The following is a 22,988-nucleotide window of genomic DNA, read 5'->3' on the forward strand; positions in this document are numbered from 1 at the left end:
CTGTTGTGTCAAGCATTTGGTTCCTTAATCAACAGTACATTTTATGATGATTCAGTTGTAGGAAATGCATCAAGGGAGCTTTAAAATTACCTGACCAGGCCAAACTCATTAACATGAAATAGATTCCATCCAGTCCTATATCTGCAAAATCACTTAAGCTTTGAAAGGCCTGAGGCCCACACATGTGATAGAAATCTCTGGAGGCAAGCTCATATTTCTCACATGGACCATCAAACAGTCAAAATTGATTGCTTTGCATGACTATATTGTATCAGAGCCAGGCAACACCATAAAGCTCAAAAGGGTTTCGAGTCACCAAGGCTAAATTGAAGGTATGACTACTAAAGCAAGCACGAACAAGACAAAAAAATACATCAATAATGTCAAGGATGTGGTGTCAAGATATAACCTAAAAAAAAGCTAGATACAGTAGACTGCAAAAAATAACTTAATGGGATTTTCATTTAATTTAGCAATACTGTTAAAATCTTAGGACTTTTTAAATAGGTTTTCATAAATGTTTTCTTGAAATGGAGCCTTACTGCACTGGCAGATTTTAAAAAAACTTGTTTATACTTAAAAACCATTGAACACCAACAAATACCCTCCTATTAAAGATACATTCTCTGAAAACTAGTCTAAAAATCTTTAAGCAGGGTTGATTCTCAAATAAATTTGTGTTTCAAGAATTTTTTTTATATTTTAAAGTGAAAAAATAGCCAAAAATACAGTACAAACAGTACTTTCCAAAATATAATAGTATAATAATACAAAAGCAACATCATTACTGATTACAGATTATCTCAAAGCCACTACTGGACAAAAAAAGCAGTATCAGCTAGATTACTTTGAATTTCCATGTGTAACAGAAGCCAGCTAGTAAGGAAACACCCGTTTGAATCCCGCTCAGAGCGGTGCTAGTAGAATCGGAGGGGTTACACATGCATGAATATCCATGCTGATTGAGGCTAGTGTATGCTGGTGTTGTTATAAAAGGTTAACATGCAGTTCACCAGAAAAACTTTTCGACCAGCATGGTTTGTCTGGTGAAGCTGTTCTATCAAGGAAGTCTTGCTGGATAAGCTTGTTAAAAAGCATGCTGGGGACACCAGCATATCAGCATCCAAAACACTACATGTACTGGTTATTGTCAGTGGGGTAGGTATTGTATGCAATGTATCTCTGAGGGAATGCAGATCTATCCATTACTGACATAAAGAAAACTTGTAAAACTCTCCTTTTTGGGTCCTTTCCTTCTTGTAACAGAGCCCCCTGTTCGATTTAAACAGCCACTCAATGACTTGCAAGTATGGGAGAGAGACTTGGCTGTTCTTGAGTGTGAAGTTCCTGAGGACTCTGTTCCAATCACATGGTACTTAGAAGACAGACGACTACAGCCTGGAGCCAAATATGGGATGGAAGAGTGGGGGACAAAGCGTCGACTGACAATTCGTGATATTGGAGTTGATGACGATGGGATTTATCTATGCGAGATGGCTGATGGGGGTAGAAGCATTGCAGAGGTAGCAGTCAAAGGTAAAACAAAAAAGTTATATTTATTTGCCATCATCTGTCTGGGAAAACAAATTCATCTGATGAGCATTTGCAGTTGTATAACTTAAGTGACTCTCTTTAAGGCACTATAGTAAGAAAGCTGCCACGAAAAGTTGATGTCCTGGAGGGGGAAAATGCAGCCTTCTGTGTGGAGGTGGAGGACGAGGAAATGGACATTCATTGGTACAAAGATGGAACAGAGCTAAGGGAGACCCATCAGACCATTCTAAAATCTTTTGGAAGGACACACATTTTGGTCTTTGTAAACACCACACCACAAGACTCTGGTCTGGTCATGTTCTATGTGGGTAGATCAAAAACTTCATCTCAGCTACGGGTGAAAGGTATGACAACTTTTTTTTTTGGAATTATTGTAAACACTTGTATTCCAGAATGTCCAAATGTATTATTGTTTTTTTAACAAACCTCTTCTTCTTTTGTGCTAATTTCAGCGGCAAGGCACTGTCCACCAAGCTGTCCAATTGGGGTACAGATAAACACAGAACGAGCGAATGCAGCTCTTCTTTCCTGGTTTCCAGCACAAGACTCTCGAAAGAATCCACCCTCAGGGTACATAATTGAGAGACAAGAGGTTGGCTCACAAGAGTGGCTGCAATGTTTGACTACAGACTCTGCAACCTCAGTGGAGATTCTAGGCGACAGTGTTCCATGCGAGGCAGACTACAGATTTCGGATATGCAGTGTCAACAAATATGGAAGGAGTGGAAATGTAGAGTTCCCTCGAGCAGTTCACCTTGGTAAGCTCCTTTATAAGGCTGTCCATTGCATACATATAAAGAAAACACTAACAAATCTCATTCTTTCTAGTTCCAGTTGCCAGAATCCAAGCACCTCTACAAGATGCTTTAGTACCAGAGGGCCAGGATGCCTGTTTTACCATTGAGCTATCTGCCTCAGTCATAGGCACTTGGTTTCTAAATGGAAATCAGCTTCAAGACGATGACCGTTTCTCAATAAGACGTTCACGTACACACCAGTCCCTACGCATTCGTGGGGTACGAGACACAGACAATGGAGCAGAGATCACCTTCATTGCTTACGGAATTCGAGATTCTGCTGCTTTGTATATACAAGGTGAACACTTAACTTTGATTTCCTTGCATTGAGATATATTTATGAGGATATTAACAATTGTTGTGTTGTACTGGCTTTTATATTCCTCTTAATCAGCTCCACTGGTAAAATTCACTCCACTTTCTGAAATGGATCGAAACAAATTTGTGGAGGTTGGCAACCCTATAGTACTCTACTGTGAGCTGTCAGACCCTGAGGCTCCAGTTCGTTGGTATAAGAATGGTGTTGAACTTAAATCAATGGAAGGTCTGCATATCCAATCAGAAGGAACAATGAGGAGGATTGTCATTCAATCAGCGGATTTTTCCCACTCAGGAGTGTACAGCTGCGACGCTATTGATGACGTCATCAGGTTTAATGTGGAGGTTGAGGGTGAGTAATTTTTGTTCTTAGTTCTCCTTTCAAAATCAAATGAATATGTCCAATAAAAGAATCTTGCACTTGCAAGTCTCTAAAGTTTACTAAATACTACTGAATGAAAACACATATAGCCCCACCAGTGAGGTTCTCAGTTCTTCCGGAGGGTGAGAGGAACAAATCCATTGAAGCAGGCTCAACAATAGCACTGCAATGTGAGCTCTCAGATCCACTCGCCCAGGTCTCCTGGTACAAAGATGGTGCGAAACTACTGCCACAAAGTGGACTAGACTTCAAATCCGAGGGCACAAAGAGGGAACTGTTTGTCCAATCAGCTGAATTTTACCACTCAGGGGTGTATAGCTGCAAGACAAGGGGTGATGCTGTCCTCTTCAATGTGGATGTTAAAGGTGATTTATATTTTTACAAGTGAATTAAGTTACATTTTCATTTTGCCAGACAACTAACAAATGGCAAGACAATGGCAATGTTGATTAAGTTAAAATATATTTCAAATTAAATATAAAAAATGACTATTAAAATCATAAAGTGGGACTTAAAAAACTCTAAAATATCCATAGCCCCACCTGTGAGGTTCTCAGCTGTCCCAGAGGTTAAGCGGAGAAAGTGCATTGAAGCAGGCTGCCCCATTATTCTGCAGTGCGAGATTTCAGACTCTACTGCACAGGTCCAGTGGTACAAAGATGGGGATCAGCTCCTTGTAGAATCTGGAGTAGACATCAAATCAGATGACTGCATGAGAACACTCAGTATTCAGTCAGCACACCCATCTCATGCCGGTGTGTACAGCTGCACAACAAAGGATGATGTCATCAAGTTTCATGTGGAGATAAGAGGTGATTTTATTCCTGACTTACAAATTAACTCGATGTCTTCTTGCAATTATGCCACTAACAATCACTGCTTTCTGTGTTGCGCTTTTGTCACATTCTTTAGAAATGTTTCAAAGATTTTATGTTGTACATTACCTCTGTCTCCTTTTTTTCTGCTTTAGTTTTACAATTTTGGATCATCTTTTCAGTCATGATGTTCTTGTATACTCAGTTGTTACAGTACATGTTATCTTAAAGCAATAGGTCCTTTAATCTGGGTAATTTCTTATAATTCTTGATGATTCTGATACAAACCATCATCTGTAGCTGAACCAGTGAGATTCTCAGCTGTTCCGGAAGCTGAGAAGAATATATGCACTGAAGCTGGTGGCCACTTTGAACTCCACTGTAAGGTCTCAGATCCTACAGTCCCTGTCTGCTGGTTCCACAACAATACACAGCTTCAGCCAGAGACTGGTTTGGATATTCAGTCAGAGGGAGATGCAAGGACACTGGTAGTCAATCCAGCTGTACCTAGTCATTCTGGATTGTACCGCTGTGAAACATCTGATGACTCTGTCCAGTTCACTGTGGATATCAAAGGTGATTTGTGACTTTTTGAGAAACTTGTACATCCAGTAACACATTTGCAAAACTAGATGCACACTAAAAATTCAAGCTTTTTTTGTTGTCTGCATCTCTTAGCATCGCTGTTATGGACATGCCTCTCACATGCATCCAACTTATGGGCAGTGATTTGAGACAGATGTTACATGTTTTGCATTACTTTATTTAACTTGCTACTTGGCAGATGGTCTGAGAATTCACAGATTAGGCAGTCTAGATAACTTTTTAATAAAGGATATTAATTCTGTATATTCTTTAATAATGCAATGGATCACCTTTAGACCCACCGGTGATGTTCTCAACATTACCAGACACTGTGAAGAACCAGCTGGTTGAAGCAGACTACTCAACTGATATGCACGGTGAGATCTCAGATCCAAATGCCAAGGTGTGTTGTTACAAGGATGGTGTAGAGCTCGTCTCAAAAAGTCAGCCTCATATCAAATTGGAGAGTACCAGGAGGACGTTGGCTGTCAAGACAGCACAGCCCTCTAACTCTGGATGGTACGACTGTGTGAGAACGGACGATGTCATCCAGTTTAATGTACAAGACCAAGGTGATTTTCAAATATTTGCTTCTAATCTTCTTAATGTTTTTGTGTGACAACTAACAATTGTGTGCTCTTCGCAGCTTTTTTATTCTCTTTTAATGTATTCTGACTGTTACTTGAACATGCCCTTGGTTTCAGTGGCCATAATTGGTTCTGTCTTTCTGCGTTTTGAAAATAGTCACATTTAATAAAGCATTCCTCTATCAATGGTCATCTGTAGTGCCACCACCAAGATTTTTGGCTGATCCTGAAGTTGAGATGACCAAATGCAATGAAGAAATGGAACCTGCTGCACTGCATTATGAGATCTCAGATCCCACTCCATATGTCAGCCAGACCAAAGATGAGGAGGTCATGCTTCCTCAATCTGAACCTGCAGCTGAATTTAAACCTGAATTGGAACTTGCATCTAAATCTGAATTTGAACCTGAATCTGATCCTGAAATTCATTCAGATGCATCTAGAGGAACTTTAATCATCCACTCACCTGATACATCTCTTTTTGAAGTAAACAGCCCAAAGACACCAGATGATCCCATCCAGTTTGAAATGGACCAAGGTGGTTTGCCACTTACTTGTACGCCATTCTGTATAAGGCACATTGACATGACTGAAGCAAGTCAGTTATTGTTTTCTTTGTGGCTTTCCTAACAGCAGAACTGTCTCACTATGAGGTGTTCAGTGGTGAGACCTATGGTGACTCTGTCCAGTGCACTGTGGATATAAAAGGTGATATAATGCTACCTCAACCCAAGCATTTAACCCAGCACCTCTGTGCCACTAACAAGGGTGGTTTTAACTATCCAATGGCTCTTCCTGGAGATGCTGGTCCCCTGCATCTTGGTTACCTACCTAAAATAGCTCCCAAAACTAATCCATGCTATCCTGTCTTTATCCAACATCCAGTTGGTCTGCAAACCCTTCTTCCAAACTAACACTCATTCTATAGACTTACATATCTTCATTCTTCATTGAGGCAAATTTCATTTAAACCTATACTGTACACTGTCTACATTTGCTTAAGTCATCTTGTTCATGTGCCATTCAGAATCATCATCAATACTGTGTTGACTGAATTATAGAGAACTGAATACAGAATGAATGGTTGAGTGAATGAAAGTTGGTGATCTGACTTCTTGCGTAATCATGTTTTGTTTTTAATATGTGTTTTAACCAATATTGACTTGTTTTTAGACCACTCTGTGATATGGTCATCTCTCTTACATTTTTTCAATCTTGAAATAATCTTAAAAATTAACCAATCAATAAAACTACGTCTTTATAAGCTTTTCTGATTATGAAGACAGAAAAGTACTTCAACTTTTCTTTGTGTAAACCACTCAACTATAGAAGAGTTCCTGGGAAGATCAGGAACTGAGGCTGAGATCAGATCTGAAAATGAGAACAACAAACTCACAGCGGAAAGATCTGGAGAAGGGACCCAAATGTCCATTCCAACAACCTTCAGAATGACCGAAGAGGAACCACAGCCAGAACCAATGCTACATCCAGAGTTACAACCAATGCTACATCCAGAGTTACAACCAATGCTACATCCACAGTTACAACCAATGCTACAACCAATTCTACAACCACAGTTACAACCGATGCTACAACCCCAGATACAACCACAACTGCAACCTCAGCTTCAACAGCTGCAACCACAGTTGCAACCAATGAACCAGAAAAGTACTTCAATTTCCGAAGATGAAGGCTCAAATCACATCACAATACAAGAGAGTGATATGGATCAAGATGTCTTAGCTTTTAAGGTGGATGTTGAAGGTGATTTAAATAGTTAGCTCCATCATTCTGCAAATAATGATGAGAGCAAAATATAAGCCATTTACATTTACCACCTAACAACCATTTAACGTCAATCGTCTATTTGGATCCATTTACTGAATTTAGAAACAAAAACAGCCCTGTTCTATAATGTAGCTGCATTTCATTATTATTCACCAGTAAAACTCTATCACCAAATATTTATCTAACAAAGATCATCTCACTAAAAAATGTAACAGTATCATCTTGAATTTAACTTCTAGCAGAAAGAGAAAAACATTTTGACATATGAAAAACACTACAAACATATAAGGCCTGTAACCTATAACATGTAAGGCTATGAATACATAAGTGCAGTTTAGCTTAGTTGACTTAAAATATTCAATGTAATGTGTCACAATTGTAATACATGTCTCTTTTCATATAACTTGAAATATCCCTAGCCTCGAGGACAAATACCACACCAATTTGTGGAATGGATGAGCACTTGCCAATTGATGCAGACTGTTCCAGTGTACTGCTAACTGAGAGCTCTGAACACACAACTCAAGAAAAACCTATATCCTGCCAACAAGATGAAGCAACGGTGATATTCAATAAACCTACAACACAGAAAGAGCTCATCATCCAGTCATCAAATATATGTCTGCAAGAAGCACATGAGACTGTTACCAAGGATGAATTTGCTTATCAAGAGGAACTGAAAGGTGATTTAAAGCTATGTTTAACAGCATTAATGAACAAAAGCAACTAACTTCGTCTGGCTTTTTGCTTAAATGTTCTGTACCCAAATTGATTCACACTCTTGATAGATAACTCACTATACGATACTCACATTGCTTTGTCCCCTCAAAACTGAAGAACCTGGTCATAAAGAAGAATTATTTACACATCCATTTGAAACTGAAGATGTCCAACCCATTGAAGGTGATTCTCCAGTTCATTGGTACAAGGACAAAATACAATTTTACTCTGAAAATGAAAATGGACATATTCTTGAAATGGAGGAAGGTGTACGAAGACTAAATGCTCCAGCCACTGACTTGGGACAATCAAAGGATGATGACATAATATTTAAGGTGGATGTCCAAGGTGATTTTAAACTAGTTTAAATCCACACAGCTACATAATCAGTTTCAGTCATTCACGCTTTATTTAAAAAAATAAATAAAATAAAATAAAATAAAATAAATAAAAAAGTATAAAAACATTCATTTAAAATATTACCTGCTTAGGTCAAATTGTCTGCTTACATTAAAACATATTAAATTAAACCCCTTAGCTACATCTTTGCAAACTTCAAGTATCCATGAGACTGAAAGGAGCGAGTCAAATGATGAAACAGTCACTGCTAATTTTCCACAACCTGAGGTATCAAGCACAATGGCAGAGGTGTGCTGGTACAAGGAAGGTGAGGACCTCCAACAATGTGACGTTATCACCCAATCTGAGGAGACTTTCAGAGCTCTTGTTGTCAAAACAGCCGAGCCGTCTCACTCTGGGGAACATGCTTGTGAGACAGATGATGTCACCATACAGTTTGCAGTGGACCTACCAGGTGATTCATCAGTCATCTACGCCAGCTCAATCCATCCGATTACCAAACTAACCACTTCAATCATGCAATTGTCACTAATTTTCTAGAAACTATTGTTCAAATAAATGCCAGACTAGGTTGTTGTAAGATGTTACACCGCTAATGAACATTTCAGTAAAGAAATGACTTTTTATCCAAGATAGTGCTTTTTCCCCATTGACCTTTTTCCCATTGAAGTAAAACAATTGGTAAGACCAATGTCTAAAGTGTGTTTAAAGAAACTTTTACTGTAATTGCCTCCTTCAGATATCAATTTAGAAATGATCCTTTTGATATATTACTACTATTACTACTAATAATACATTCTACTAAATATATGGTATACTGAGGAAATTACAGAATCACTAACAAATGTGCAAAGGCCTGATACATTGGTAAAAAAAAAAAAAAATGTTTTCAGTATGTTTGTCTTTAATGTTTGTTTCCCATGTTTTGTCTTTGTTGTTAAATATCTGTTACTTTCCATGTTGTCCTTTACTCTTGCGCTACTAATCTTTCATCTTATATTTTGATGTTTGAGAATGTCTGCTTTGTATTTTCATTTTATTGATCATTACAGTTAATAGTCAGCATATTCTTAAAGTCATGTTCATGCCAAACAGACTCTTTCATAAAACGCTGAATGATTGTCAATATTTTGGCTCATTCTTGAGAATCAAGTTGAGAAAAACTATAAATATAAAATGAAATGTATGTTTTATAAAAAGAAAACAAACAATATAAAAGTAAATGTGTCTGTACAAAATTGTCTGTAGCTCTTCCAGTGACGTTCTCCAGTGTCCCTGAGGCTCAACGGACCAAATGCATTGAGTCAGGAAGACCCTTTAAACTGCAATGCGAAGTCTCAGACCCTGATGCGCAAGTCTGGTGGTACAAAGATGGGAATGAGGTGCTTCCTCAAGATGGTATTGTCACTGTGAATGAGGAAGCAATGAGAACACTCTCTGTGCAAACTGCTGAATTATGTCATAGCGGAACATACAGCTGCAAGACAAATAATGACCTCATCACATTCCATGTGGAAATCCAAGGTGATTTGATGCTTTCTATCATGAAGACACCACATGAAATGTGTGTAAATCAAGTCAAGCAATCTCCTTCATTTAACCATGTATAGTGGTTATTCAGAGGCAAAAGGCAAATATTTTGTCCTTTATCCCTCAAAAGTAGCTTGACATGTTAACTGATCACTCAAGCACATGAATTTATAAATAGAAGAAAACCAACATAATAGCCAGTAATTTTCCACTAAATCATACAGTTCTTTCTCTATGCCACTGACAACACTGTAGCTCCATCACTGAAGTTCATTCCAATTTCAGAAGTGGAGAAGAACAAGTCCACCGAAGTAGACTCACCAATCGTTCTGAAATGTGAGCTATCAGACGCTACCGCTCAGGTGCTCTGGTGTAAAGATGGTAAAGAGCTGGCCCTAAACCCTGGGCTAAATTTCCAAACAGATGGAAATATGAGGAAACTAACTGTTCAATCAGCAAAACTGTCTGATACTGGAAACTACACCTGTCATGTTCCAGGTGATACCGTATCATTCATGGTGGACGTTCAAGGTGATTTTCACAACACTACCACACAAATTAACTATTAAATGCTGTGTATGCCCTATGTATATATATATATATATATTCCTTTAAATTTCTAATCACTCCCTGTGGAAAAAAATATATCTCCTGTAACATCTTTTCCCCTCCATTTAAACTCTGCTTCTCTCACTTCTTGATAACTGGGCAAATCATGTGACTAACACATCTGTAGGTTAAGACTGGCTAAATGTCTTTCAACAGATTTGTCAGAATTAATTTGTCGATAGTCTAAAACAAAATGTATTTACATTTTCCAAATTTTCATAGCTCACCCTGTAAGGTTCTCAGCACTCCCAGAAATTGCAAGGAACAAGTTTATTGAAGCAGGCTGTCCCATTATACTTCAGTGTGAAATCTCAGACCCTACTGCCCAAGTTTCCTGGCTCAAAGATGGAGTCAAACTCCAACAAGACAGTGGACTTGACATCCAATCAGAGGGCACTATGAAGACAATGATCATCCATTCCGCTGAGCTCAAACACTCAGGCGTGTACAGCTGTGAGGCTGTGGATGATCGCATAGCATTCAAGGTGGATGTTGCAGGTGATTTTGAGTCTATATACTTTTTCTCAAAACCACTAACGATGTGTCAAATAACGCTTCATCCACTAAATGCTGTTTGCCCTTATCAGATTTTAACAAAGAATACATTCATAACCAAATAATCAAAGCCCCATTTTGTTAAACCCTACAATGATCTCCTCACCCCTTTTGCTGACACAAATAACTACGCTATAAAAAAGGGTTTTAAAGGTTTTTGAACATCTTTTAAACCGCTTATTGCTATACAATTTTACTATTGTATAGATGATGTCACCTAATTTAGACCTGCTCATTAAGTTATGTTCAGAATAATAGGCTTCAGAACTATAACACGAGAGATCAACTCATAATATACACACGGCAAAGACTCAGCAAAGTGTCTCATTCATTAGCCGTACGTAAGTTTTAATCTTTTTCATCAATTAATTTCATTTTTTCTCATCGATTATCTGGATATATAACTTAGAAAGGCTTTTTCTTTTGGTAATTCTATTAATTTTGACTGAACAAAAATCCTCTTAGCTCCACCAGTGATGTTCTCAGCTGTTCCTGAGATTGAGAAGAACAAGTCAGTTGAAGCAGGCTGGCCAATCATTCTCCAATGTGAGATATCTGATCCTACAGCCCCGGTCCAATGGTACAAGGATGGATTACAGCTCCTACCTCAATCTGGGGTTTACATCAAATCACAGCACACCATGAGGACACTGGTTATCCAATCAGCAAATGTATCCCACTCTGGGTTTTACAGTTGTAATACTGCTGATGATATCAGTGAATTTTTTGTGGATGTTAAAGGTGACATATAAACCTTACCCAAAGTATTCTGTTATATAACTAACAAATACATAAACTTAGTAGAATTCAGTTTCCATTGGGTGAAAGCATTCTTTTCTACCTTTCAACAGATCCATTCTGCTGCTTTTATGGGCTCCTTAACCATTTCCATAATGCAGGAATATTTTTGAAGCTTCACAAGTTTGTTTGCAATTTTTCCACCAACTACTGCCATCCTTAGATGCTATTTAACCAGCATATTGGTTCTCTTTACTTAAAAAAACAACAACAAAAAAAAAACACTTACGCTGGGCAAGCATGCCTTGTAACCATTATTATCTGTGCTTAATAGCACTTCATTCTCACAAAGCTTTCATTAACTCTTCTTTCTCTTTTTCTTTGGATTTCATTTGGCTTATAGAGTGGAGAAAGAGTTCAACAGGGCTGGCCAAGCAATCATCATCAGTGCTTGAATTGCATGCTTAACATGTCATACTTGTGTGACTAAGTAGCATAACAAAAAACTAATGACCACTTCCTTCTCATTGCAGCACCTCCTGTGACATTTGCCTACATACCAGAAGATGATCTGCACAGAAATATTGTAGAACAAGACAATCTACTCCTTTGCTGTCAAGTGTCCAGATCAGATGCTACTGCACAATGGTACAAGGATGGAGTAGAGTTAAAGTCTAGTGACAGTGTCCTCATAGAGGCAGAAAACACTTTACGAAAGATGATCATCCTGTCCGCTCAGCTGTCCGATTCTGGAACATATACCTGTCGTGCTGGAGATAGTGCCTTAATATTTAAAGTTAACGTAAGAGGTGAGTAAATGCGTCTATAATACTATCAGTCAAAATCTGATAAAATCACATTTACAAGGCCATTTTCTTTGTTTTGCTTTACAGAACCTCCAGTGATGATTGTATATCCCAAGGAAGACGTCCACCTTGACCGCTATGTTCCTGAAGAAATTGTCCTCAGCTGTGAGCTTTCACGACCAAATGGAAAGGTGACATGGTTCAAGGACGGACAGAAACTACAAGAGAGTGAAAACATAAAGCTAAAGACAGAAGGTCCATATAGACGGCTAAAAATTCTGCGCAGTGGTGTTGAGGACTCTGGAGAATATGTCTGTGACACAGCTGATGATTCAATATTCTTCAATCTAAACATAAAAGGTATCAAATTCAGGTTTAAATATAGCATGTACAAGAAAAAGGATTTTGTGATGTCAGTTTGTGATGTTATTAAATTGGATGAGATTATACTTTTTAAACCTGAATTGCATGAATTGTGTGCAATAAGATCAGGAACGTGCATTAAGAACATTGATATGGTCAATTTTGATGTCATGTTAACTTTTGTGGCATGTCCCCCTAAAGAACCACCGGTGCGCATAGTTTCTCCAAGCCAGTCCCAAATGGAACTTTGCCAACAGACTTCTGAGAGGATGGTCCTGAGCTGTGAAATCTCTAGACCCAATGCCACAGTACGCTGGTATCGAGATGGTCTTGAAGTGGAGGAGAGTGACAGCCTAATTCTGGAGGTTGATGGTGTCTATAGGAGGCTTATTATCCCAAAACCTACTGTCAAAGACTCTGCAGAATATGTCTGTGACACCGCTGATGACTCAGTAACCTTCTTTGTAAATATTGCAGGTGTGTCAATGACCCTATATTTAATCGTTCGTAATTTAAAGCAAATGTCAGTTCTCAGTGTCAATAATGACTTACTTACTTTGTGCAGAGCCACCAGTTAGATTTATTCGGCCAAGGAAAATGACCTATGCAGTAGAGAAACTTGTTGGAGACATTGTGGTCCTTGAGTGTGAAGTGTCTCGACCAAATGCTGAAGTTAGCTGGAAGAAGGATGGAGAAGAGATTGAGGAGAACAGCAACATTACTATCACAGAGGATGGCACAAGTCGACAGTTAACCATTCACTCTGCCGCTTTTAATGATGCAGGGCAATATGTCTGTGATGCCAGAGATGATGTAATGGATTTCCAAGTGAAAATCAAAGGTACATTTCAGGGAAAAAGAGATTTAAAAAAATAATCACTGCAACCAACTAAAATTCTACCCTCGTCCTTCCAGATCCACCACTGAAAATACTGCGGAAAGCTGACATAGAAACGAAACGCAAGTTTGTAGTATCTGATGCGATTGTGTTAAAATGTGAGATCTCAAGAGCAAATGGGGTGGTCAGTTGGCTTAAAGACAATGAGAAGGTTGAGGGAAAGGAGCATTTCATCTGTGAAGAGGAAGGGACATTCAGATCTCTGATTGTCCTTAATGCTGAGTTGAGGGACTCAGGGGAGTACATTTGTGATGCACAAGATGATAAAGTTGTCTTCAATGTTACTGTAGAAGGTACTAGTTAAAAAGCAATGTACACAATGAAAAACATGCATGTACATGGTCAGACAAAATGTACAAAACTTGTACCTTTATCTTGTCATTGGGCCAATATCCTCAAAAGTACACTTCTGTACTTTATCTACCTACCAACAGGTGTATATATTGCACAAAGCTGTATCTTTGAGGGTACTGCCCCAGTGACAAGCTGTTGTACTCCAAAATGTTTTGCTTTTTTTCCTGACAGTGTACAAAAAATAACTCATTATTTTTGTTCAGAGGCTCCAGTGTCCATTGTTGGAAGTTCAGACAAGCCAGAACACCACATTTTAATGACAGGAGATGAGCTTATCCTGGAATGTGAGGTATCACGAGTAAATGCTATAGTCCAGTGGTACTGCAATGGATGTTTACTACAAGAGGATTCACGCACACATATTGAAAGCAGAGAAACAATGAGGAAGCTTGTGATATCAGGACTTCAGACATCTGATTCTGGAGAGTATCTCTGTGATGCCACTGATGACAAAATGATAACTAGGCTAACGGTTCAAGGTAAATTTACCAATAGCATAGCCAAGAACATTTTATTTCATATCAGTTGAAACATTGTGTGTAAAACACTTAATAATAACACAATTCTTTTTCATAGAAACACCATTCAAATTCATCAAAAAAGAAGAAAGAACAAATATTTCAGCCTATGAAGAAGACAGTGTGACACTACGTGCCGCTGTTAACAGGGTCAATGCCCCAGTGAAATGGCAGAGAGGTCATGATCCAATCAAAGGGGATCGTTTCCACACAACAAGTGATGGTAACACCCACTACCTCACCATTAACCCACTTAAGAGATGTGATACTGGTGAGTACACATGTCACGTGGGATCCGATGAGATGCACTTTAGTGTCCATGTCAAAGGTAAGACTGGGGAATGAACCATACATTTCTACAAATTGTTATATGTACTAATAATTAATTGCTTGTAAAGGTGTGCAGTAAAATGTTGTCTTTACTGTTTCGCAATCAGCAATGAAAGTGAAATTCTCCAAACCACTGGAAAACATAGTGGGACTCAAAGGTAGTGATGTGGTTTTAAAATGTGAACTGTACAAGTCAAAAGGAGATGTTCAGTGGCTTAAGGACAGCCAAGAGATTGCGCCAAACAGACATTTTACAATCAGAGCTGATGGTCGAGTGAGAAGCCTGACTATACATAACGTCACAGAAGATGATGCAGGAGAATATGCTTGTGAATCCAAAGATGAAAGGACATCAGCTGCTGTAGTGGTCAATAGTAAGTAAAATTCTACCAAAGGATTTGTGTGCATCTGCATAAAGTTTAACCTGAAATCACATTACTTTAGTACCAACTTCTTTCTATTCTTTTCCCAAGTTCCTCGCATTGTGGAGTTTATTGCGGAGCTACACAACATAACTGTGATGGAAGGAGAAGACGCAACATTTAAGTGTGTGGTGTCTCCAGAGGATGTGAAGTTAGCCTGGTTTAGGAATGACCAGCCAATTTCATCAAATCATAAGTTCAACATCTCAAGTAATGGATTATGCCATATGCTGCATATCAACAACTGCCAAGTCTCAGATAGCTGCAAGTTGACAGCTAAGGCTGAAGGTGTGATTTCCAGAGCTATCCTTCAGGTCCAAGGTAGAATATCATCTATCAGTACTTCATTTTGACAGAATATTTGACTAATTAATTTTTTTTTTTTTTTTTTTAGTATCAACATATTAAGTGAGAAATTAACTAATAGGTAATTTTCTACAAAATGGTATTTGGAGTGTAGAGAGGGGTATTTTCTTTAAGATCCTGCACAGGTCTTTAATGTCATGTCAACATGTTTGAGTTTAATAATGACCCTTTCAGGCATGCCTGAATTGTTGAAAAGGTGCTTATGATGGCTTGTGCTTAACAGCTTCTCCAGTTAGAATTCCACTCTTAACTGACAGAGACAAGTGTTACTACAGCACACAGCAATGCAGAACGAGGAGCAGTACTCCAAGCACATGAAATAATGTTGTCCTTATTGGCTATGCTCATTGGTTTTTGAATATAAAGAGCTTTATAAAGGGGAAAAAAATGTATCAATTACCCTGATCTGTATTCAGAGGCACAGGTGCTTTTCACAAAGAGCATGGACCCGGTGGTTGCAGAGGAGTTTGCTGAGGCAACACTTGAGGTGGAGGTCAGCCTTGAGACTGCGGAGGTGCAGTGGATGAGACAAGGAGTGGTTATACATCCAGGGTCCAAATTCACTCTGAAGCAGAGTGGAAAAAAACATTCTCTCACAATCCACAAACTCACCCTTTCAGACCGAGGCACCTACAGCTGTGAAACGCTCCATGACCGCACACAAGCCAAGCTCAGTGTGGAACGTGAGTCTGCATGTGCTTGTCTCTTCCTTACTATGTGCTGTTGTTAGCATTTCTTTACGGTTGATGGTCCCTCATTACTGCCCATTGCGATGTTGTCGTCTTAAACAAACTGAATCAAGTAACCACGAGTAATGCGAGCAAGAGGCAGCTACTTTAGTGACACTTGTTCCATGGTTTGACAGCAGCAAACAGGTGATTGGCAGACCACGTACTGAGGCCCGGGGAGCAGCTTTCTTTATTGACATTAGATCAGACGAGCTATGATAATTCAATTAAGCATGTCAAATGAGAAATAGATCAAGAGCTGGTAGAAGGTCCTGGCGGAGTAACCTTTTAATTCCTCTTAGTTGCTTGTGAAACACAGATACTATGAGAGGAAGATAAAAGTTCCATGCGTCTCTACTCACAACTAATTTCCATTGCCTTTGATTATTAGCCATCTACATCAAACTTAACAAACAAGCTTTCAATATCTCTTAACATAACTTCTGACGATAAAATTAATTTGCTCTTTAGCAAACAAGCAATTAAATACCAGTGATAAACATTCCTTTCAGGATAGCTTAAGACGATAAAGCTGTGTTGTACAAATGAGCAAGTGATGAGAGAAAGTCTGTGCTTTGGCTGTTCCTGGCACCAACTATGAATCTGGATCTGTTTTCATTGCAGCTAAATTTATGCACTGGCCTTCAAAATCTAGGGTGGTGTCACCAACTCTCTAAAATAAACCACCATTTTCCACAGGGAATGCCTGTCTGCCTGTCTGCTTTGAAATACTTAAAAAAAAGAATTGGCATAGCCCTGATCGAAGGCAGGATTTAGTGTATTGCTAAAACCAAGCGGCCAAAACCGAGCCAACTAATTCAGCAACTGTTGTTCTATTTCTTTCTCTTTATAAACTTCACCTTTCTTCTTAATCTCTCTCTCTTTCTTTTTCACACACTTCACTGATTTCTAACTGCATCACCATTGAACTATACTTTTCTTGTCTTTGACAACCTGTGCTTGTCCACGCAGCACGAAAAATCAAGATTCGGAAAGGTCTAACTGAGATCCAGACTTACGAACGAGAGACAGCTTCTTTTGAGGTGGAGCTGTCACATAGCAATGTGGACGGTGTATGGCAGAAGGATGGGCACGCACTCAAAAACAACAACCACTGGCGTATGACTGCAAAAGGACGGGTACACAGCCTTACCATCTCCAACCTGACCTTGGATGACACTGGCACCTACATATTCTCTGTTGAGAATATCAGATCATTAGCAAGATTGGATGTTAAAGGTACTGTGCAAATTTAAACTGTTTTTATAGTAGAGACTTAATTGTGACAATTTTGCCAACAAAAAATGCCGGTTTAATGGGTTTTTAATTTTGTTTAAAAACATTCAAAAGTCCTTTTTTGTTACATAAAAATCTGTCAGTCCAGTAAGGCAAAATACACTTGTGTTAAAGACACATTCTCTGAAAACAAGTCTTAATATCTCAACTTAGTATATTTATATTCTTCAAGGATTTAAGACTACTTTAACTAGAAAAATTAATGAAAATACTCATGTGGGATTCACTGTTCAAATATAATCCTAATCCAGTTTCAAGTGAAAAGATGACTGAAAGCAAGTCATTTGTTGACTGACTTCTTAAAGAGTTTAAACACTGTGGCTGTGTGGCACCTTTAAAACATGACTTTGTTTATTTGAGCTGCCTGAAACGTCAACTACTGGCTCAACCAATGACATAAGTTTGGGGCATGACAACTCCTAGTTTGAAAAGTTACAGAAAACCAGAGAAGAGTTAGTTTGGAAAACTACCCCCAAAAAACACATCAGCTAACCTAAGCACAACAAAGTCAGTGTTTTCCAACTGACTAAAAAGCACAGACTGCTCCCTCAACGTAACAGACATCCAAAATGAGCTAAAAGACATAGCCAAAGCAAATCCCTAAATTAACCATAACGGTCATGCAAATACTCAGATTTACTTATAATGGCAAGGCATACAGGCATGCAATAATCTGTCTTTTTTCCTTAATTGCCTTGGCAACAATTAACTTATAAGGGGTGGAATCTGGCCATTATGAACTTAGTCGTGAGAGGTAAGAGAGTCCAGGGCAATGATGTAATTCATCAAACTGGTTAAATTTCTGATGCTGATGACAGTGCAATGGCATGGACAGACATTTTTGCTACTGCTCTTACCATGTGTCAGGTTACACATATAAAAAGATATGGATCACATGATCAGACTCCAGCTACCGAAACATTTCAAACATTCACAAGCATAAGGTGCTGGTGTAAGGTACTCACTTCTATGCCAAGTCACTCAATAGGGCTTATCCTTTGGAGTCACAGAGCTGTCATTGAGGATGACAATAACATGTAAATGCCACTACAACAAAGGACTCTTCTCAAAGTCCTCTAAGCACAAAGCTGAGGTATGGTTAAATGATAAGCTCCTGTTGTACTAGACAGATCGACATGTACACAGTTGACTATGTGATCTCAAAAGTCAAACAAGGGCAACCCAGAGGTAAATAATAATAATAATAAAAAAATATAATAAATAGTGACTTGGTTTTAAGATTACAGCCTTTCAAATGTGATCAAAATGGTTTTCCGTCAATAAGCTGCTGATCGTTGTCAAATGAAGTCTAACAGTGAATTTTCAATACATAGACAAAACTCTACTCAGTGTCGCTGACAATGCTAAAATACCTCCGCTTAGGGGTGTGACTTAGCAAGTATCTTTAATCTGTTTCCAAATGAAGTAAAGATGCTGCCAGTGTAATAATAATGAAAGCCTGCAAACTGCAATATTTAACATAACAAATGCAGGGTCAAATGAGTAAACAATGATTTACGCACTAAATCCAGCATAAATTCCTGCACAATCCGCTTATTTTTAAATGCTCTAGTCTAGACAGAGGTCACTATACTTCACAGCGATTGGCTGCCGCCCACGCTTTTCACTTGATATTTGCCGAGAACTACCCAAACTTTTGACGCTCTCAGCGCTTTCCCTGGTCCGCTGTCAATCCCACAATTCAATGTGCAAATGTGTAGCTCAACTTCTATAGGAATGAATTGAAAAAGCTTGGACACGCACAGTAACAATAGCGTTTCTTTTTTACCTAATTAAATGTGTATACATAACACATGTTTTTATGTCAAAAGTAGGCTAATGTTTTTACATAGGCTGACAAGACTTTGCTTCTCCAGAAATCCCAGTATCAGTATTGAAAAAGCTTGAGGATATCAGGCAACCAGAGGGATCTGGTGTAACCCTTGAATGTGAGCTGTCACGCCACAACGTAGACATAAAGTGGACAAAGGTAAAATTACATGACATCCCCGCACCCTCTTGTAAAAGTTGATTGAAAATCACTATTTTTATTAAGTTTATTATTTGAAGTAGCATTTTTTTTCTACAAAATAAAGTGGAATTCTTTCACTTTCAGAATGAAGTTCAGCTTAAACCAGGAAAAAATCATCGCATTTACTCTATGGGAAGAAAGTCATTTCTACAGATACTGAAGTGTGAGCTGGGAGACTCTGGTTTATATGTGTGTGATGCTGGGGAAGCTACAACATCATGTTCAGTGGAAATCTATGGTAATAACAGAGAGTCTGTTAAATTATCATCACATTTATCTGCAGATTGTATACTTTCCTGGTGATATACTTATTATTTAAATCAAAATCCTCCTGCTGAAATAATTCAGTTAAAGTACAACACTACCATCTACTGGTACTGAGACAAATTCAACTAAATGGAAAGCATTTTCACTTACTGCTTAACTGAATTAGTCATATATTATGGAATTACGCAACACCTTTTTATGTTTAATAACATTTCAACAGAGAGGGAACTTGAGATTCTACAAAGCTTAGAGGATCTGGATATTCAAGAAGATCAAAATGCAGTGTTCATGTGTGAAGTGTCACTGGATGATGTGCCCGGAGAGTGGTTTAAGAACGGAGAGACGATCAAACCAACCAGCACCATTAAGATCCGTCAGGAAGGTTATTCTAGCACCCATTGCTAAACATTGCTCTTTTACAAAAATGTACCGTTCAACCTCAGTGAATATTTATATCACTATCTGATCATGACTTTTCTGAACCATGTTTTCTTAGGGACTAAGCACTTCCTCCTCATATGCAATGTTAAAGAAGACGACTCTGGAGAGATCAAGTTTGTTGCCAAGAATGTTGAGTCTACGGCTAACCTTGAGGTGGAAGGTCTGTATGTTTAAGTCGAGCACACACTACAAAACCAAAGCTTGTCACCCTCTCTGATGACTAGTCACAGATGCTATGACATTTCAAACAATTTTGAAATGTGGCCAACCAGACATCAGTTATTTACACTGTCCCGACAAGTAAGAGAGCAGCCATGATGACCAACAGCCAAAAACACAACTGAAACCTCTTTTTATAATCTATATTTTGTGTTCTTTTTCTCATTCTGTGCAAATTATTGTAGAGAATTAACTTTCACGTTACTATTTGCATCTGTTTTTGAGAGTTCAGGATCATACCTATAGTCAGGGATGAGAATTATCTTACAACTGACGCACATTGTGTGATTAACTGTATAAAATGCACAATAACACAACAAAACCTAAAGCAAGAAATTAGTCTTTAAATGTGTGCAGGGTGACAAGCTTCAGTCTTGAATGCACATAGCATTACACTACTGTTAAACAGCTAATGTTTTGAAAATGTGTATTCTTTGTATAACAAATTATTTAATTATAGCTCACTAATTTGATTGGATATGTAGCGTTCCAAGAGTGATGATGGCTGCAAAGCAGAGGCATTTCACTACACAATTCCAAGTCTGTGGTTCTAACTGTAGCCAAACTTTTAATACAACTGTTTTAAGAGCAAAAATAAAATAACTGGACGCATTACATCACAAACGTTATTCATTATAACAGCAATATATCACACTCAAAGTGCTTAAAACTATGACTTTTCATCTCCACAGCACTACCAGCAAACATTGTGAAACCACTACAGGATAAAACAGCTCTAGAAAAAACCCGTGTCATACTGGACTGCACTGTGACCAATCCTCGTTGCAGCATTCGCTGGTATAAAGGACCTAATGTCATCCTGCCTTCAGAGCGCTTTGAGATCTGCAGTGAAGGGTGCTATCGAAAACTTGTGATTCAGCAGGTGTTGCTAGAGGATGAGGGCACCTATAGTGTTCAAGTTGGAAACTACACATCCTCAGCAAAACTAACTGTTGAAGGTGAGGCAAATTCAGTCCTTTCAAACCAATTATACAAGCATAGCATGACAATGGGTGGGTGTGAACTGGAATGATTGACAGCACTGTCATATAATTTTTAAAACAACCCAATAGTTCTTGTCAGTCATACAGTTGTTCATTTAGATTTAATAATAACAAGGCTTTCTAATGCAGAATATAGGATGAAACAACTGTATGTTTTTTCATTTTTTTTTACATTTTTTTAAACATTACATCTTGATTGTGGGAAAGTCCAATTATCTTAAAAGTCCCCCTGTTGTCAATTTTTTTTTAAATACTCAGTAATGGTGTTGACTTATGAATTTGCACATGGTTTGTCTTAAAGCATATTAAAAACATGACATATTCAAAAGTTTTTTCCAGTGAAAAAAAATCTTCATGCCTTAAAATAGCTTGAATGTAACTACATCCTGGCTTCATTTATTATACACGGAACCATGAATATGCAAATTAGCCTCACCGTCACTCACTCATACCGGCTCAGAGATCCACTCAGCCAACTTTACTGAAGTAAACGCTGCATAATGGTATCTCTCTTTACAACATCGGACACGTGCCTTTTGCTTGACTATGTAATCAAACAGCTAATATTGTGTTGGTAATGTTACTCAAACCATGTTCCCGTTCGCCATCTCAGAGTCAGACAGCTGCCTTCTAAAAATCAGTATCCATAGAAATGCTTTGAACAAACGCATATAGTTCAGAATCATCATAACATTGTAATACACATCATGTACATAATTCACATGCTATATTGCTAAAGGTGCCCGATTTTTCTTATCAACAGAAAAATATACTGGGATAACCTGGCTTCTCTTAAGACTCCCCATGGTTCAGTGGTCATAATGATATGCTAAAGCCCGTCAGCACGTTGATGTGATTGTTTACAAGATAGTTTGAGATGTAAGAACACCGGTGATTTCAAACCGCATATAAACAACATTAAAAACTTCATTTCACCACAGGGGGAATTTAATGTGATTAGAAATGTTATTTAAAAGTTAGAATATATGTAATTTATGGATAAGTTAATGGGGCATATATGGATATGGAATGGTAATGGCAAATATTTCAAAAAAAAGATTTATCCATCTTACAAATGTTTTTAACATTACATCTTGATTGTGGGAACGTACACATTTCTTAATGCGAGTGGAACGTTATTTAAAAGTTAGAATATATTTAAATAAGGGATATGGATGGATATGGAAAGGTAATGGCAAATATTTCCAAACAAATATGTATCCATCTTACATAGTGTGGTCAACATTATAATGTTGACTTGAAGCCAAAATTCACTTATAGCAGGGGTGTCCAAACTGGCCACTGTCCTGCAGAGTTTAACTCCAACTTGCTTCAACACACCTGCCTGGAAGTTCCAAGTAAAACCTTGATTAGCTGGTTCAGATGTGTTTAATTGGGGTTGGAGCTAAACTTTGCAGGACAGTGACCCTCCAGGAGCAGGATTGGACATCACTGATTTATATAGGCCTGGTTTCACAGACAGGGCTTAGATGAAAGCAGGATTAGGCCTGTGTTCAGTTAGGACATTTAAGTAGCTTTTATAAACATTACTTATTTAAAAATAATAATAATAATAATAAAACATTACTGGTGTGCATCTTGAGAC

General features: G+C 38.2%; 1 protein-coding gene across 20 annotated transcripts in view; it reads left to right on the forward strand.

Annotated features, from left to right (window-relative positions):
• Positions 1-22,988, forward strand: part of obsl1b (obscurin like cytoskeletal adaptor 1b) — a 31,636-nt gene that overhangs the window by 4,099 nt on the left and 4,549 nt on the right. The window contains exons 3-37 of one of the 20 annotated variants that reach the window (XM_079880932.1): positions 1,267-1,536; positions 1,638-1,898; positions 2,007-2,312; positions 2,383-2,649; positions 2,746-3,021; positions 3,141-3,416; positions 3,588-3,863; positions 4,167-4,442; positions 4,748-5,023; positions 5,238-5,576; positions 5,672-5,746; positions 6,368-6,802; positions 7,246-7,509; positions 7,664-7,894; positions 8,085-8,360; positions 9,155-9,430; positions 9,692-9,967; positions 10,268-10,543; positions 11,066-11,341; positions 11,872-12,147; positions 12,232-12,504; positions 12,709-12,984; positions 13,073-13,348; positions 13,423-13,698; positions 13,963-14,238; positions 14,336-14,605; positions 14,715-14,981; positions 15,081-15,350; positions 15,812-16,078; positions 17,096-17,362; positions 19,297-19,409; positions 19,536-19,689; positions 19,939-20,100; positions 20,215-20,319; positions 21,071-21,337. In XM_079880932.1, coding sequence (XP_079737058.1) covers positions 1,267-1,536; positions 1,638-1,898; positions 2,007-2,312; positions 2,383-2,649; positions 2,746-3,021; positions 3,141-3,416; positions 3,588-3,863; positions 4,167-4,442; positions 4,748-5,023; positions 5,238-5,576; positions 5,672-5,746; positions 6,368-6,802; positions 7,246-7,509; positions 7,664-7,894; positions 8,085-8,360; positions 9,155-9,430; positions 9,692-9,967; positions 10,268-10,543; positions 11,066-11,341; positions 11,872-12,147; positions 12,232-12,504; positions 12,709-12,984; positions 13,073-13,348; positions 13,423-13,698; positions 13,963-14,238; positions 14,336-14,605; positions 14,715-14,981; positions 15,081-15,350; positions 15,812-16,078; positions 17,096-17,362; positions 19,297-19,409; positions 19,536-19,689; positions 19,939-20,100; positions 20,215-20,319; positions 21,071-21,337 — 9,003 coding nt within the window. The remainder of the gene's footprint in view (positions 1-1,266; positions 1,537-1,637; positions 1,899-2,006; positions 2,313-2,382; positions 2,650-2,745; positions 3,022-3,140; positions 3,417-3,587; positions 3,864-4,166; positions 4,443-4,747; positions 5,024-5,237; positions 5,577-5,671; positions 5,747-6,367; positions 6,803-7,245; positions 7,510-7,663; positions 7,895-8,084; positions 8,361-9,154; positions 9,431-9,691; positions 9,968-10,267; positions 10,544-11,065; positions 11,342-11,871; positions 12,148-12,231; positions 12,505-12,708; positions 12,985-13,072; positions 13,349-13,422; positions 13,699-13,962; positions 14,239-14,335; positions 14,606-14,714; positions 14,982-15,080; positions 15,351-15,811; positions 16,079-17,095; positions 17,363-19,296; positions 19,410-19,535; positions 19,690-19,938; positions 20,101-20,214; positions 20,320-21,070; positions 21,338-22,988) is intronic. The other 19 variants (XM_079880945.1, XM_079880943.1, XM_079880946.1 and 16 more) reach the window with 19 other exon arrangements.

Source organism: Squalius cephalus (assembly GCF_949319135.1).
Source record: "Squalius cephalus genome assembly, chromosome: 9".
Taxonomy (NCBI): Eukaryota; Metazoa; Chordata; class Actinopteri; order Cypriniformes; family Leuciscidae; genus Squalius; species Squalius cephalus.